At 37.3% G+C, this 15,481-nt stretch overlaps 2 protein-coding genes across 15 annotated transcripts in view; one reads left to right on the top strand and one right to left on the bottom strand.

Annotated features, from left to right (window-relative positions):
- Nucleotides 1–1,523: 1,523 nt before the first annotated feature.
- LOC149052128 (uncharacterized) lies at nt 1,524–13,318 on the bottom strand. 12 transcript variants are annotated; one of them, XM_089183849.1, is made up of 14 exons: nt 13,162–13,299; nt 11,337–11,391; nt 10,962–11,098; nt 9,984–10,130; nt 8,007–8,129; nt 7,589–7,725; nt 7,007–7,133; nt 5,136–5,321; nt 4,352–4,446; nt 4,096–4,186; nt 3,679–3,981; nt 2,933–3,021; nt 2,655–2,775; nt 1,525–2,388 (listed from the first exon to the last, which is right to left on the bottom strand). In XM_089183849.1, the coding sequence occupies exons 12-14, from the start codon at nt 2,983–2,985 to the stop codon at nt 2,074–2,076; spliced, it is 489 nt and encodes a 162-aa protein (XP_089039975.1). In that variant the 5' UTR covers nt 2,986–3,021; nt 3,679–3,981; nt 4,096–4,186; nt 4,352–4,446; nt 5,136–5,321; nt 7,007–7,133; nt 7,589–7,725; nt 8,007–8,129; nt 9,984–10,130; nt 10,962–11,098; nt 11,337–11,391; nt 13,162–13,299; the 3' UTR covers nt 1,525–2,073. The 12 variants fall into 12 exon arrangements, 8 of the variants coding, with proteins under 8 accessions (XP_089040169.1, XP_089039975.1, XP_089040008.1 ...); XR_016180220.1 differs by lacking the exons at nt 3,679–3,981; nt 7,007–7,133 and having other exon boundaries at nt 1,525–2,178; nt 2,347–2,388; XM_089183882.1 differs by lacking the exon at nt 7,007–7,133 and having other exon boundaries at nt 9,226–10,130; nt 11,013–11,098; nt 13,162–13,318.
- Nucleotides 13,319–13,553: 235 nt separating this feature from the next.
- Nucleotides 13,554–15,481, top strand: part of LOC149052105 (replication factor C subunit 1-like) — a 255,440-nt gene continuing 253,512 nt past the window's right edge. For all 3 annotated transcript variants that reach the window (XR_016179921.1, XR_016179915.1, XM_089183117.1), the window contains exons 1-2: nt 13,554–13,695; nt 14,343–14,480. The gene's annotated coding sequence lies outside the window, so the exon portion shown is untranslated. The remainder of the gene's footprint in view (nt 13,696–14,342; nt 14,481–15,481) is intronic.

The raw sequence follows: 15,481 nt of genomic DNA, 5'->3' as shown, positions 1-15,481 counted from the left end.
TTATTCATCTCGTCTATGACATGCTGCACGTTTCAGTTGGTGGGTCTAATTACTTCGTACTCCTTTAACTTTGATGTAATAACTCGCTCATATGTTAATTAATACGCATTATTATCATGCAAACCATCACTTTTGTGTTCAAATGTTCGAATTCCAACATTTTAAAAGGAGCGGTGGGGTCAAAAGCTCTTTGCGCGAGACGTTCTTGGGTCATAGTGATGTGCTCTGTGGGCGAGACATTCTACTCTTCTGGTATCTCTCCACGCTTATGGAATAATTGATTATTTATTCTCGAATATTCTCTAGTCCTAGCTGCGATCTATTTAGTCAATCGAAGCTTGAAGCGTTTTGACCTATCGGATTGGAGCGGTGAAGGGAGAAATGTACTTGTATATTTCAGAATAATTCTTTTTTTTTTTTTTATTTCTTCCGTCTTAATCGTACGCTTCGTCATTTACGTTTGTTTATAAATGGGTATGACGTAACCCAGACTGTTGCAAACTGTTACGCACATCTACATTATCGACTCCTTCTCTTACTTGTCGAAATTCTTCTTCAATGCTACGTCTCCGCTGTAGTGATATTTGAAAACCAGGCCCATGGAAATATTCCACATTTCTGTCGCTGAGCTTTTTCCTTTAAATTATTTACGCTGCATAAAAGTTCTTCAATCGTTCTTTAATAATTTGTACCGAATAGTTTATAATCTGTTGGTTTATGCCCGTTTCCGCCTAACATCGCCCCAATTTAATTCCAATTAATCGTTGTATTTTCGATTCAAAACGATACTCCTTATTTTAGGAATGTGAAAACAAATGGGTAAATGTAACTGATCCACAAAAGATCCAGTCTAGGGGTTTTTTTCTGTTCTTTCTAAATTAGTTGTTTATTTATTCAAACATTTACGTATTCATCTACTTATTCATTAAGCAACAAATTTGAATGTCAGCGTTAGCTGCTAGTACTATTAGTATCATTACGGTACAATTTGACCGACAGAAAGAGCATTATTTTCTAAGGGCCTGTTTACACGGTACGACTTTGTCGCATGCGACAAGCTTACGACAGGCTTACGACACGAATTGTTTCGTGAAAATCAAACCTACAACTCGCTTACGACTCTTAAGTCATGTCGTAGGCCTGTCGTAAGCTTGTCGCATGCGACAAAGTCGTGCCGTGTAAATAGGCCTTAACAAACCTGACTACTTAATTAAACAACTTGTAATATTCTCATCAATGAGCGACTCTTAACGGGAAGTAGAACAATTATCCTTAAATAAACTTACTGAAGCCAACTAAAAACTATATCTTAGCTCACCATTGACACGATCTCACAGTTGTCTCCAAAGTTCCCTTAAATTAACAATCTTCTACAGTAGCTCTCTTTCGGTATTGCTTTCTGAAAAGTCAGTCACTCCCGACAACACTCCCAACTATATTTTTAGTGTTAAATCATAACTACGAAACCCAGTTAAATGCTGCAGAAAGTTCCTGGGTATGCATATCAGCATGACTAGGCATTCTCGAAATTTCTACAAACTGATATTCAGTTATTATCCATAGCTTATTGTTAATAGTAATAATAATGTTTGATGAAAAATTTGTTAAAACTCAATAAGTAAAACGCCGAATATGAAATAATCATGCCGTAAGCGCAGAGAGTTCGCGTCCAAGAATCAAAACATAAATACACTCTATTAAAGCTGCGTGTTAGAGTGCTTTTTTTGAAGAAAGAAGAGTCATGATTTCCTGGCATAAATTCCCGCCTCGTCTGTGGCAGACTGTAATCTTATTCGAAGGATAGTCGTCAGCATACTGAGCCATTAGAAATATAAAAAAAATTATAGATTGGTTTATTTCGTCGAATCTTGCCTGAAAATGTCCGATTGCCGAGAAAATAACCTTATAATCATGAAGTTAGGTTACGTTTACAACTAGTTGAGTGCTTAAACAAAGATGAACGGAATGACCTCTTTTACCTACAGATCGCAACTCAGACCGATCGTAACCGACTAATCGCTGTAAGTACTTGTACCAAGTAATTGACTGTTATTTCCAGTTGGCTGGATCCAGTTAAGTGCGATTTCGATTCAAATTTAGAAAAGACTGCAATTCAACTGCCTTTATATCCCCAACCTCACTTGGATTGACCTGTGAGCTCTTCCTTGTATAGTTGTCCTTTGAAGAAGATAGAAAAACGATATTCATTTTCTTTTGAATCGCTCTCTGATCTGCAGATAGACAAGCAACATGAAATATGGTTCTTAGCAGTACTACTCGGATATCTATCAAAGCACTAAAACTTGATGATATGGAGTTAATAATCAGTTTAATGTTTTTTCTTACTTGAGTGTTTCGCTTGCAGTGTAGAGCGAAAATCAGAAAACCCTGTAGCATAAAGATGATTTCGGGATCATTAATTTCTTAATATGCAAACAAATTAGTCAAATATCTATTGAGATTTTCAAGAAGGAAGGAAAATTACATATCTTATAATTGAAAAAGAAGTCTGTCTTCTCTTGCATGGTTAAAAACTTTTGTTTTCACAATTCCAAAAACATATCATGTGACCATTGTAACGGTGTCTCACTTGATCAGAAAGTAACATAATAATAGAGGTTGAATGCTTTTGCGAGATATCATCGAACACTCACCTGAATAGAGTTGAGTATGGTGAAGATGTAAGCGAAAGCTTTATGCACAGGCAAGAGAAGACCGAATAGCCACGTGACACCCAGCAGGGGAATCATCAGCACGCATGCTTTGATGCCAATTCTAGGAGTTAAAAGAAAATATTCCTCAAGTTTCGTTTGACGAAGAATTTTCATTTAGTTAGATATCGTAAGGCCTTACTGGTTAATGAGCGAGGAAGATAGGCGAAAAGAGCCTCACAGGAGGCTATATTGTTTTAGTCTTATGTTGCAAATCTTACCGTATTTGCTGAAAATGGTTGTCTGCCCCTGTTGGCTGCAACAAATTGGTCATCTCCCTTATGACTCGTTGGAGTATCAAGAAGTTGAGCTGAAGAATACAATGAAAATAAATTGATTATTTAGATATGGTTATCGAATAGGCAAAGCAGGAGAGGATCCTTGACAGAGACGTTACTAGTTTGGTAACAAGCTTCGGATAAAGAGTCATTTACAGGGAATAGAACTTCCAACTGTGGGACCTAGATTATGAGCTTCGATTCTCTGACAATGAGCTGAAAAAATCACGAACGTCTCTACACTAAATGAACTATGTCAAGTGAGGCCTCGTGTTAAATTATATAAATTTACTCTTCCTGCTCCTTTCTTCTTGTTCAATGTTTTTTTTTAGTTATTCTTGCGCGAAAAAAATATCGTAAGATATCAATGTGAAACAGTGAGAAACCATCAACAGGAAGGAGGAAGAATTTTTTTTCCTTCATACTATGTAGTAAAAGTTGGAGAGTCTATGAAGCTATCTTATGCCTGTGTGGACATTGTCTCAACAGGTTTTTCTCGTCATAAAAGGCCCTCAATAGCCACGTCCAAAGCTTGTTGTGGGTAAATAGGAAAAGGAAAATGGTAAATATTCTGTGGGATCATATCATAAATCGTTAAATTATTTTTTACAGAGCAGAGAAAAAAAATCTTTAGCAGCAAGTAGTCCAGGTATACCAGTCATAATCACCAACACTAATCATAAATTCACAATTTCAATGAAAGCTACAAAGGCGACAAAAATCCAGATCAGGTTGTTAGTCGAGGAAAGCCAGCAACTAAACTCAAAGAAGTGAAACACGAGAAAGAAACACAAATTGTCAGCAAATGAAATGATACCGATTTCAAACTATATGCAAAAACAAAACAAAGATTTAAATGCAACAAATAAAAAGGAGAAAAGCAAGAAGAAACCCTTGAATTTTTTCCTACTATTTATCACTCGTATAGCTTTGTAACCCTTCTTTTCCAGCAGCGATGCCGAGTAAAATGGCCACCATGATCACTGGAAGACCTACCCATAAAGAAAGGAAGGAAATCGTGTCACTTCGCTAGATGACGACACCATATTTGGTGATCCGAAAGTATGGTTACAGTTACCAGTGCATGTTTAAAATAATAAGCTCACCCCATGAGATGACGTGATACATGTACATCTTGGTGTTGATGTTATAAGCTTTCACAACGAAGAGGTAGAGATAAATTCCCTCGATCAGCATCTAAAAGAAAGCGGCCATCAAGAAATATTGCATTAGAGCCGCTATTGTAACACAGGCAGCCTATGGAAAGGACGAGTTTTCGTATTCTTATCGTGCTCCTTTCGACAAGAAGTTCACGGTGCAAAGAGTCAATTCATTCCACGGATAGAAAGAGAGGCCACTAACTTTGTTTTCGGTGGCGTTTATTCCGGCGAGGAAGATGATCTGTCCAAGGGACATAGAAACACTAAGTCGAATTTGAGGGAGAGGTTGACGAGCATCTTTGGTGAAATAATTGTTAAAAAACAAAAAGAATCAATGAGACAAAGCAACAACAACATTAACAACAATTGGATGGACGAATATTGTTTTTTTCTTATTTACCCTTCAACCATTTAACAACGTTTTTTCAATGAGCAGCACTGGACGGACTGAATTTGTGAAAACTCAATTCGTTCCTCGAACAGTTTCGTTGGAGAGCTATAGAGTTCATTGGGGAGTTTTTAAGAGTACGGTTAACAATTTTGCATTTATAAGCATCGCAAACGATAGGCCAATTTTGAGCCCAGTGTATAGTATGAAGTAAGCGGAAAGTATTGGTAAGATTTGTCAATTTCAGTTAGTAAAGTGTTGCTCACCAATCTATTATTTGAGAAAAGTTTCAATAAACAGAGCGAGAAGAAAGGTTTCACAATTTGAAGGATTCTGATTCTCTCTTGTTGATTGTTTAAGAATACCTTGAATTTCCTTTCACACCGCAAAAAATCAGAGTATCAAAGTATTAGACAAATTTAAAGAACAGACGAATCAATGTTATTCATCAATAACGTTTCTAAAAAGTTGGGCTTATACATGAGCTCTTACATCATCTAGCTTTAGGGAATTAGGCAACTTAGAGGGTCAGTCAGCAAGTCAGTGAGTAACAGGAATAAACTTTGAAACTAAACAGGATTGAAGGCCACAACCTCACCCATTTTTGGAAAAACGATCCTCTCTGAAGGCCTCATTCCACTCAGGTGTCGCTTTCCAAATTTCTCGACGGCCTCTGCCACCTCAAAGATGATTTTTGTAGTGTTTTAACGTCTTCCATTCCAGCCTTGTCTTTTGTGACGTTCTTGAATTTTGGGGTGAAATCTTCAAACACAGTTACAGCCTCCTAAAATTACATGAAATATTTCCAGGTCATCAACCAGCCAGTCTCATATATACAATTTCTAGTAAAAATGCGGGAAAAGACCAGCAGGAGTCCCCCAATTGTGAAGATTACGCCTGTCCGATGACATTGTTATTTTGCAAAACTCCTGTCACCCACGGAGTTCCCGATTGGTGCGGTTAAGCTCCAGCTGTCAACCACACGCCAAATGTGTCATTCCACATGTTGCCCTTGCGGAAAAATGCGAAAGCTGGCAAACTCTGTAATTATAAATGATAAGTTGTTAGCTACCATTCCGCTTTCGAAGAAGCACTCATGTCTTTCGGAATTTAATATGTCTCGCGCATTAAATTCGGAAAAGAAAGGAGCAATTTTTACGCTAGTTCTGGAAAAAATCCACTGGTCCTGGTGCCAACTGGCTTTGGAAAAGCTTGATATTTCAGGTGTTGGTTCGCATTTTTTTAGTAATTTTTTATCATGAAAAAAATAACTATTTACGTGTTGAGTAATATGTTGCTCGCATTGATCGGATCGCCGCATAAGGGTGTGTCTCACACCAACAAGGTTGCCGCATCAGGGTATTTATCTCGCACAATCACATTATAGCACTTGGATATCAAGCAGAAACCACAGCGTTTGGATACTTTTTCTCGTACATGATGTTATGGAATCAGGAGGCCATGCACAAAGAATGACATTAACCAGAAAATTTGGACTCATTTGATGTGTAATGATTTGTGTCTTTCGCAAGAACCCCGTCGATTGAGGTCTAGTTTATCGGTATATAAAAGGTTTGCAATCAACTTGTTTTATCAATTTTAAGTTTAAAGGTGTTTTATCCGCTTCTTTTCTCACGTTCGCACGCGCTAAACAACTTACTTCCGTCACGTACATGAAAACAACGCTCAAACATTCTTGTGCTTGGATTGTATTGTATTGTATTCCACCAATCAGCGTCCATCGCTAACGTGCTCTCTCTCTCTAATTAGACTAGACAACAGCTGCGAAGGAGAAAACGTTAAGCGTGGCACCGACGCATTTTATTTTTGCTCAGAGCTTTTTAGACAGTATTTGTGTGAGTTCAGATAACTTAGGTTTTTTTGCCTTTTACAGTCAAATTACGTGGAATCATAATAATAATTTTGCAGGCAACCAACAGTAAATGAATAATGTTGATTTTCTCTCTGTCTGAGGAACGGTAGTAAGCGTAGTCTCTTTGGTCTCGTCACGCAACACGCTCTCTCTCTAACGGGGAATAGAGGGCGTTGTGTGACGAGACTAAACAACAGCCGCGAAGGAGACAACAGTAGGCGAGGCACGGATACATTTTATGTCTGCTTGGGGGTTTTTAGACAATAGAGACAATAGACCAAAAAAAAAAAACCTGTGTGAGTTCAGATAAATTAGTTTTTTTTCCTTTCTTTTAAGGTGAAGTAATGCGATATTTTCGTTACTTTAGAAGTTATGCTCTTTTTCTGTTACAAAACTGATAGTGTTAGGAACACAAAGTTTCCAGTCTCAACCCTCCCAGCCTAAATAATAATTCTTGCATGCTACGCATGCCTATGTTTATCTTCTTGGTGAGCAGAATGTCAATCAATTCCAACTCATTATTGACTATTTTTCAAACAAGAAAAAGTAACTACGACCCCTGATGACATATGAGAACTGAGGTAACCCTTACTAACCTCGTTAGAGAGTAATGGTTGCTAGGTCGATCGATGGCGATGCCCGCCATGTTCGAATTAGGTACAGGATGGTCAGTTTATTGTGTTCACTGCTCATTTTGCATTGCATTGAAATAAGCCCCTACAACTTTACGGTTCAAACGATCGGATATTAAAATAGAATACAATAAACATAAAATTGATTCCCCTTTGCGAAGAACAAACAAGTCTTTTATATTTGTTTTAGAATCTAAGAAAATTGATTACCCTGGTTTGCTTTCCTTGTCAATTAGTTTTCATCAATCACTTTGATAAAGTACTTCTACTGTAATATAACACCTTAACCCTTTGACTCCTAAGATCTCATTAGTAATTCTCCTTACTGTCTACCATACAGTTCTTATGATGTTGGTTTGGAGAATTTGGTATTGGATCAACTTATAATCCCCTAATTGATATTTTTCTTTAATCTCATCACTTGTCTGCTTGATATTATATTGATATTATATATTATTGTAAGGATAAATTCTGTCTTGGTCACTCGAAGGAGTTAAAGGGTTAACATTAATATCCATATTCTATAGACTCTTCACTATAAAATACCTTTGGTACTGATGAGGAGAATTCATGTTGTAATCAGAACCACTTGAGTTGGGAATCTTTTTGTTATTCTCCTGTTCTTAATGAATGACTCAGCAATATCACTGGAGGGCGAACTTACATGCTGACTACCTCTGGGGCTAATATGGGTTAATTAAGCAGAGAGAACCAAATTAGTCTATTGTTTCACTTGTAAGCTATGCTGTGTTCCCTATTTACCAGGACAATTGTGTACAAAACATGGTCCAAAATTAACACAAACATCACTTATTTCAAAGCCAAGAGTAGTATTCCATATTAGAGTAAAATTTGAATTAAGTATTGGGTATTGTAAAGTTCTGAAAACTGCATTTGATAATTAAAAAACAAACTCACAGTCAGATTAAATTGGTATTCATAAACAAAGTAATAGCTAGCTCACCTGATTGTAACATAGAGAAAACCCAGAGAAGTCACCCAGCCAGTCTGTTGTCAGTTGTCAGACAGGCAAAAAATGGGTAGAACAGGATCCTGTATACAAGAACAGTGATGATATTCTGAAAAACTAATAAAAACAGGAATTTTTTTTAATCACTCATTTTTATATACTAATTTTTTTCTCACGTTGAGTGCTGGACTGCTGTGCAGGTAAAGGGGGTAAGTTTCTCAAGAAACTGTGGTGCTGCATCAGTGGGATAGTATAACAGGGTAATTTAGTATTGTTGACTGAGTTGATAATGTAAACTGGCCACTGTGTAGAGTTTAAAAGCTGATGTTTCAAACACAATAGCCCTTCATCAGAGCAATTGGAGGAATTGTGGGCTGTGTGTGCATTTGTATGCAGAAAATGGAGCTATGGTGGGAATATGGTGACGAGAAAACAAGAATAAATTAGTTAAATGAAAAGCATTAGTTGATACTGTGGGGCTTAAGAGTGCCTGTTTGAAAGATAATTTTTGTTGTGGAGTTTTGTGGCCCTTCAAACTGCCTAGATGTAGGGAAAGGCTGCAAAGTGCCATATGCTGCCCAGAATGATTAGAGAGATTAAAGTATCTAGCAAGTCAGGTTTCGTTGCATCCTTGTCATTTCTTTTTCCAGACCACAACAACACTCGGAGTCTTAAGATAACTGAAGAGAATGTGCTGCCTTTTATAGAATTAACATCTGCAAATGGTTAGATGGTTTGGTCCTCTTGGCTAAGGATGATAAACCATAGGCCCCATACTCTCCTACATCTTCTCTGTACTGGTTATAAGCAGGGGACATTAACCCTTTAACTCCCAGAAATGATTAAAAGGTAACTTCTCCCTATAATATCCACACATTATCCTGCAAGCAGGTGATGAGAATACTAAAACTTCTCAGGTAGAGGATGTTTTCTTGATCTAACAGAAAAGTTCTCATAACTGATGAATATGCAATTGTGCAGCAGCTAAAGGGGAGAATTAATTAATAATCAGATCTTGAGAGTTAAAGAGTAAAAGAACACACAGACTTCAACAAAGAGTAACAAATGTGGCTCCCAGTGTGGTCATCTGATGATATGAATGATCATTTATAGAGGCCCAAATGTAAACCTGCTTTTAAAAGCCAAACTGTGTCAGCCTGTCTAAATATTCCAAATAAATAAATAAATAACTTAATATCAAGTTCACACCCACATCACAAATGGAGGCTAAGTGCCCAAGGGGCCCATGCAGGAGCTGCAACTACAGTCACACCCTAGGGTGCTAGAACACCCAACTCAGGTCTACCCAACCCACAATCCAGCTGTAAGCCTCTTGCGCTAAACCCCCTCTGAGCACCTATCACACTAGAGCCAGATGGCTCAGTAGAGGAAAACATAAATAAATAAATGGATGAATAAATATTACAAATAAATAGAAATAGACCCTGCAAAAGAAACCCTGCAATTAGGGTTGAGGGGAGGAAACACCTAGAACTGCTATCCTCAAGGACAAGAATCCCATGCTATAGAACAGCAAACACAACATGGCACATGCATATTGTGGAACAAGGTGTGCACTGAAAGGTATACCACTGGATGAGGATGGCCCCAGGGCTCAAACAAGCCCATTAGTACTGCTGCAAACTCAGCAAAATGCAACAAATGCTGCACAGATGTTAAAAACTAGCTAAGATTCAAACCCAATGCCTGAAAACACTACTGACCATACATGAATTTGCTCTTAGCCATTTAAATTGTATGTTAAATTCCATATAACTATTAATATTAAAATTTGTTCATAAATTAATAATGACCCTTGGCAAGTGAATTAACCTATAGCTACAATAGTCTTTAAAATGATTTTAACAGTGAGAATAAAAACAAAACAAAACAAAAAAACAAAACAAAACAAATCAAACAAATAAACACTCAATTTATTCAAAATTAGGTTGCCATGGTATGACCACCTACCCTGCACCCATCCAGCTGGGTCATGCCGGCATCTGAAAATTTCCATTTTTTGGTTGTAAAAACATACTAAGGCATGTGCTGGAAGTGACTCCAAACATAACAGCAATGGTGAATCTGTTGCCAAAACCACTTAAGAAATGAAATGGTCTGAAAGGAAACCACACAAACATTGGTAAAACAGTGGCACCCAAATAGCTCACTTAAAAATACACTCCCATTAAACCCATTCAATAAGGGAATGCCTCATATTATTGCACCGTGTTTATATTCTGACTGAAATGATGCAATTTCTTGATACATCAGGGGTGGGGGAGTTTTTGGGTCATTTTTTGCTGCGTATACAGTGTACATATATGTACCGCTGGCCTCTCAGAAATTACCTGCCCCATTATAGTCTACCTTGTGGCCAATTATACACCTCAGCTGCTAAGTGAGTCACTTTACAGGAAGTGTTATTTTTGTGATCCCATCTACCCATGTGTTGCTGGCCTCTAAGAATACCTGCCCCATTATAGTCTATTCTGTGGCCAACTATACACCCCATCTGCTTAGTGAGTCACTTTACCAGAAATGTCATTTTTGTGGTCCCAACTTAGTCTTTTCTGTTTATAGATGCATCTATCTAGCTACTACCAAGTCTTTTAAGTAGGTCATGATCCTAAAATGACGTGACACATTTCTATATGTGAATTTAGAACACTTTACTTTTCATCTTCCTGTTTGTAAATCCTTACTTTGATGTACGAAAATTTTCCAAATCATGAAAATATGTTAGTCCCCACTCTTGTAACTCTACTGAAAATGTAACCCCATCATAGCTAAGAGAGTCATGAAAATGCCACCCAAACCAGCAGCACATCCCCTTGCCTTGTATTACTGGCAACTTTCTCGAAAAAAAGTACATGTAGCTGGGTGTCACTTTAAGACTTAGGAACAACTACTTAAAAGTAAACAATGATCAGATGACATGTTGCTGACCTTCAATATAAGTCTTGACCTTTTTGCTCTATTAATCAATTCTGTACTCACATCAGCAAACCAGGATATCCATTGCAGTTTTGAAGTCCAGATTTGACCCTTTGCTTGACAAAAGCCATTATAAAAATAATGACGAGCTTAAAAATAATAATACATGTAATAATTATTATCAATCATGCAAGCATGAAATTACAGATGAAGTTTTAGCAAAACAGTATCACCTTTTAAACTTTCTGACTTAAAACAGGGGAGAGAATTGGGTGCCTATTCTAGAGGGGGTGCTTATTGGAAGGAGGGCGCTAAATCAAATCATTGCAACATGTAAACAATTTTGTTGTCATTATTTCACGAAAGTTACTTCAGCATTTCACTTACAGCTGGAGGAAGACAGCCAAGATCAAACAGACTCTCCTTGATAACTGTGGGGCACCTAAATTGATAATTTTCGAGATTGAAAACCATCAACAGGTCTCAAAAAACAAAATTACAAAGACATCTTTGGATTAAAATAAATTTGTTATATTATTAGTATTCAAGAAGAAAAAAAAGTGTTACAGAACATTAAAAATTCATGCTGGAATGGAAAAGTAAAAAGTTAATACATGATAATGCAGACAAAGGCAGGATCAAACTGTCTGACACAGACACCTCAGCTTTCAGCCCACATTCCCCTCACTTTCAGTCCCAAATTCAAGTGTGAAGTGAGAAAGACAACACCACTTATTTCCAGAGAAATTAAAAAGAAAAATAAAAAAAAAAATAAAATAAAAGAATTCCTCATACAATTTCAGAGGAAATAACTAAACAAGGCCTACTGTAATTTAAGACACGGAACAGAAAAAAAATCATCAACAACCGCAAAACCGCAAAAAAAAAAAAAATTCGACCAGAACCGAAAACCGCATGCAAAACAGTCAAAACCGATAAATGTTCACATCCCAGTTCTCAAAACCCTAATCGATCCGATACGGTGTTGACATGTGGAGCATACTGAGGTTTCGCGGCTATTTGAGATCAGTGGAGGCGCATAATGGCCGCTTGGATCGAAGAGAAAACGGAATCCAAATAGGACAATCCGAAAACTTCATCGGAAACCAAATCCGTAGCCCATTAGACAGGTATTTTTGACGAAAACCGACAACCAAATGCTAAAGAACGGAAAATCTGCAAACGGCAATGAACACCCAATCCGAAAAACCGAAATTCTTTAGCACAAACCCGATCTAAAAAAAAAAAATAGAATATCCCAATGCCCCCGTTAAGAACGAATCGGTCAGTTCAGTCCACAAATCATACAAATGATAACAGAACAAACGTTACTATTATTGAAACCTTAACGAAAACTTTGTTTTTTTAATTTTTCAATCAGAAACATGCTGCAAACCAACTTTAGTCACGCGATATTATTCAGGGAAGGTGTCATGTCACGCAATCGAATTATTTATCGACTACGAACATCGATACTGGACAACTTGTAAATTGCACAGCTCGAGCCTCACGGAATTTTAATGTGAATTATAGATTTGCATTTTATGGCCAAATTGCGCAGTCCTTCCTATAAATACAGTAGAAGATTGATCTCTTCGCGAACGTAGTGAAGATTCAGCAAAGAACACCACGGAGATTTTCATATTTTCAATTCGTTTCGTTTCGTTTGGCAGTTTACAGTAAGCCCTAAAAAATTCCGGAAATATGGTCGATTCTAGTTTTACAATAGAGACTAAATGCATTGCATGGCATCAGATCTTTGAAAAACAGGCGCAAAGAACAGTGTTACAAACGTTAATTCTTTGACTCAGTTGTATCCAATTCTGCGCATAAACTCCATCATCTGCTACCACTCAAGCAGATACAATTTAGAAACGAGTGTAATTTCAACTTTGGGAAAATACGCACCAATCGTAACACGACCACGTTTGTTCCATTCAAGTCCAATCGGTAAAACTTTTATGAGCAGTTTTTTTTTTTTTTTTTCTATAGAGTCATTTTATATTAAATGAAATTGTTTTTGAATGACAGCGTATAAAACTTCAAATAACCTTTTGCAAGTTTCTGCGAATTTTGAGTATTTTTCGATAAATAAACAATATACCTCGAGGAGACGATAGCAAAACGAAACAACCAAATCACTGAAGGAGCGTGCGCGAATCTGGGGCGCATTCATTCATGGAAATATCGACATCCACAACAGAGTACGTACCCCTGAGAAGTGTTCTCCGCAGATCTATTTGCCATTTTCAAAGCAACCTGTTGGGCAACTGCACGTGGCTCAACCTCCCTCGCCTTACAGCTCCTTTCATTTGGTTCCGTGAATTAGAATTAAATTATGTTTATCTTATGACCTATTGTTTTTCTCGGAAAATTAGCGGAAGAGAAATAGCAGGAGTCTGGAGCCTAGCTAGGTTAGTGACCGCTGACTAAAGTACAGGAGATTTTCAAAGATGGCGCGAAATGTAGGAGAGTAATATGTTAAGGATATCGAACAAAAGAACAGCCTTTTTTTTTTTTTTTTTATTAAATCAATTGTCAATTACTTTGTGTGCCTACTTACGATCGTAGTTACAATGTTTATCTTTTACTTATTGGTTTGTAATCGGATCTTTTAGCGTCACCACGCGCATATAAAAGCTAAGTTAGCGTCCTAATAAGCCAGATCAGTTTCGCAAGATTTCGCCTTGAACAGCAGTACCTTCGATCTTTCGTTCCAAACCTTTGGCACAAGCGGGACCGATATGTAAGTGAGTTTGTTAGTTTTATTTCAATATGCTTAAGTTTAGTTTTTCACCTTGGGCGATAGCGCACATATGTACTGTGTTGTACAACAGTACAACTAATTATCTTGAAATCAAAGCAGTATTTTGAAATAACTAGACGCTCACACAGTAACGCCCACATTTTAGTCTTTGGGCTGTTACTCAGCCGCAAATGGTTATCGTGTAGCCGATCTTTGAATCTCGAGTAGTTTTAATTTAGCCTTTTATGATTTGTTTATGTTAATTCACGTTGATTGTTGTTATTTTAATCGCGTTATCGACATAGGCACGTAAAGCGTTTCTTTCATGCCTTTCGCACTAATTCAAGTAGATTTATGCATTCGTTATAATATTATTGTAATTTCAGTTTACGATCGTGATCGTGATCTAAATAAACACCGTTGATAGTCATCTTGGTTTTCATGGTTTCACTACGACCGGTAAAATAGTCCCCACATCAGCGACACTTAGAAAACACGCATAGCGACACCCCTCGAAGTTTCCTCTTTCGTCGCAAGCGTCACATAATGTGAACATGTCACTATACTAAAATGGTTTGTGAGTCCTTTTAGTTCTCAGCGGCAGTCTTTTAACCGGTGTTTCAATTATAATTACATTTTTTTTACAGGATACTCGATCGTTCTTTGGCCTTGCTGGAAAGGCAGCGAAACAAGGCGCTTCGAAAGTAGAAAATAAGCGCGGCAAAGATTCTACTGTGAAGTCATTAACGAAACATGATGTAGGAAAGAGCCGAACGAAAAGCAAGGTAAGTAATGGATTATGTAGCATTTGAAAGAGAAAGTTATTTTTGTTATCAGGGAATTCGACTTCAGAGGTGACGGAGAAAAGATCTGCCCATATCACAGCCCCTGTCTGACTGAATCGACCATCATGTACGTGTGTCTATATCTTCGTGGGCAATTCACATTCCCATCTATCTTCTCCTGGGGATGGGGGGGGGGGGACACCTTATTTCGCCAAAATTGGTATTTATTGCCATACATGGTAAAATTTCCTTTGTCGTGAATCTTTAATTTTGCACATGGTAGATAATTTTACAACATGTTTTAACCAAGAGTTTCATTCCACTACATTTATATAACCCAAGGTATCTTTCTGGACCGGAGTGTGAGAAATGGTGTGGTACTGTATATTAACTAACTTTGTAGGTATAATTTTCAATAGTTTGTTGGAGTATGTCAGGGTAGCTGAGTGAGGCTGATAAGTTACAATGTTTTGCCTTTTTTTTCCCTAAACAGGGTTGTAAAATGAAGCAATTTTGTATTCATCCTTTACCTTCTAAGATCTGTTTGCTAATTCTCCCTTCTAGTTGCTTCACATTTCTTTGTACATTTGTTATCGGAATTTGTTCTTAGATCAAGATAACAATTTTTTTCACAACCCTTTTGTTGGACATTGTATGTATAGTCTTGGGAGAAGTTACATGTTAATCACATCTGGGAGTTTAAGGGTTAAACAGCTAAACAGCATGATGTGATACACTGCCACCTAAATTTCACTTAAGTCTGAAATATCTTGGACACTAGCATTCCCTGCAATTTTGTTCAAACTGCAGCTTAGTAAGTCTGCACAGCAGTTGCAGTATGTAATACTAATGCTTAATTCACAATTTTGACAAGTACTTGTTAATTTTCATTTATTCAGACTGAAGGGAAAATGAAATTGTTGATTAGCTTGAAAGATGACTGATAAAGAAGTATTGAGACTTCACTTAACCCAAACCATGTTTTCCACAAGCCTGGTGTC

The sequence above is a fragment of the Pocillopora damicornis genome, chromosome 1 (assembly GCF_964200805.1).
Source record: "Pocillopora damicornis chromosome 1, jaPocDami1.2, whole genome shotgun sequence".
NCBI classification, from domain to species: domain Eukaryota; kingdom Metazoa; phylum Cnidaria; class Anthozoa; order Scleractinia; family Pocilloporidae; genus Pocillopora; species Pocillopora damicornis.
The sequence above is the reverse complement of the archived record's forward strand: the minus strand, read 5'-3'. Positions and strand labels throughout refer to the sequence as shown.

Bases quoted from the DNA above. Each gene is read 5' to 3' on its own strand.
- LOC149052128 (XM_089183882.1), bottom strand. From the start codon at position 2,985: ATGACCAATTTGTTGCAGCCAACAGGGGCAGACAACCATTTTCAGCAA. The intron at 2,776-2,932 runs GTAAGATTTGCA...TTTAACTCCTAG, and splicing joins AACCATTTTCAGCAAATACG to AATTGGCATCAAAGCATGCG. The intron at 2,389-2,654 runs GTGAGTGTTCGA...TTTATGCTACAG, and splicing joins CCATACTCAACTCTATTCAG to GGTTTTCTGATTTTCGCTCT.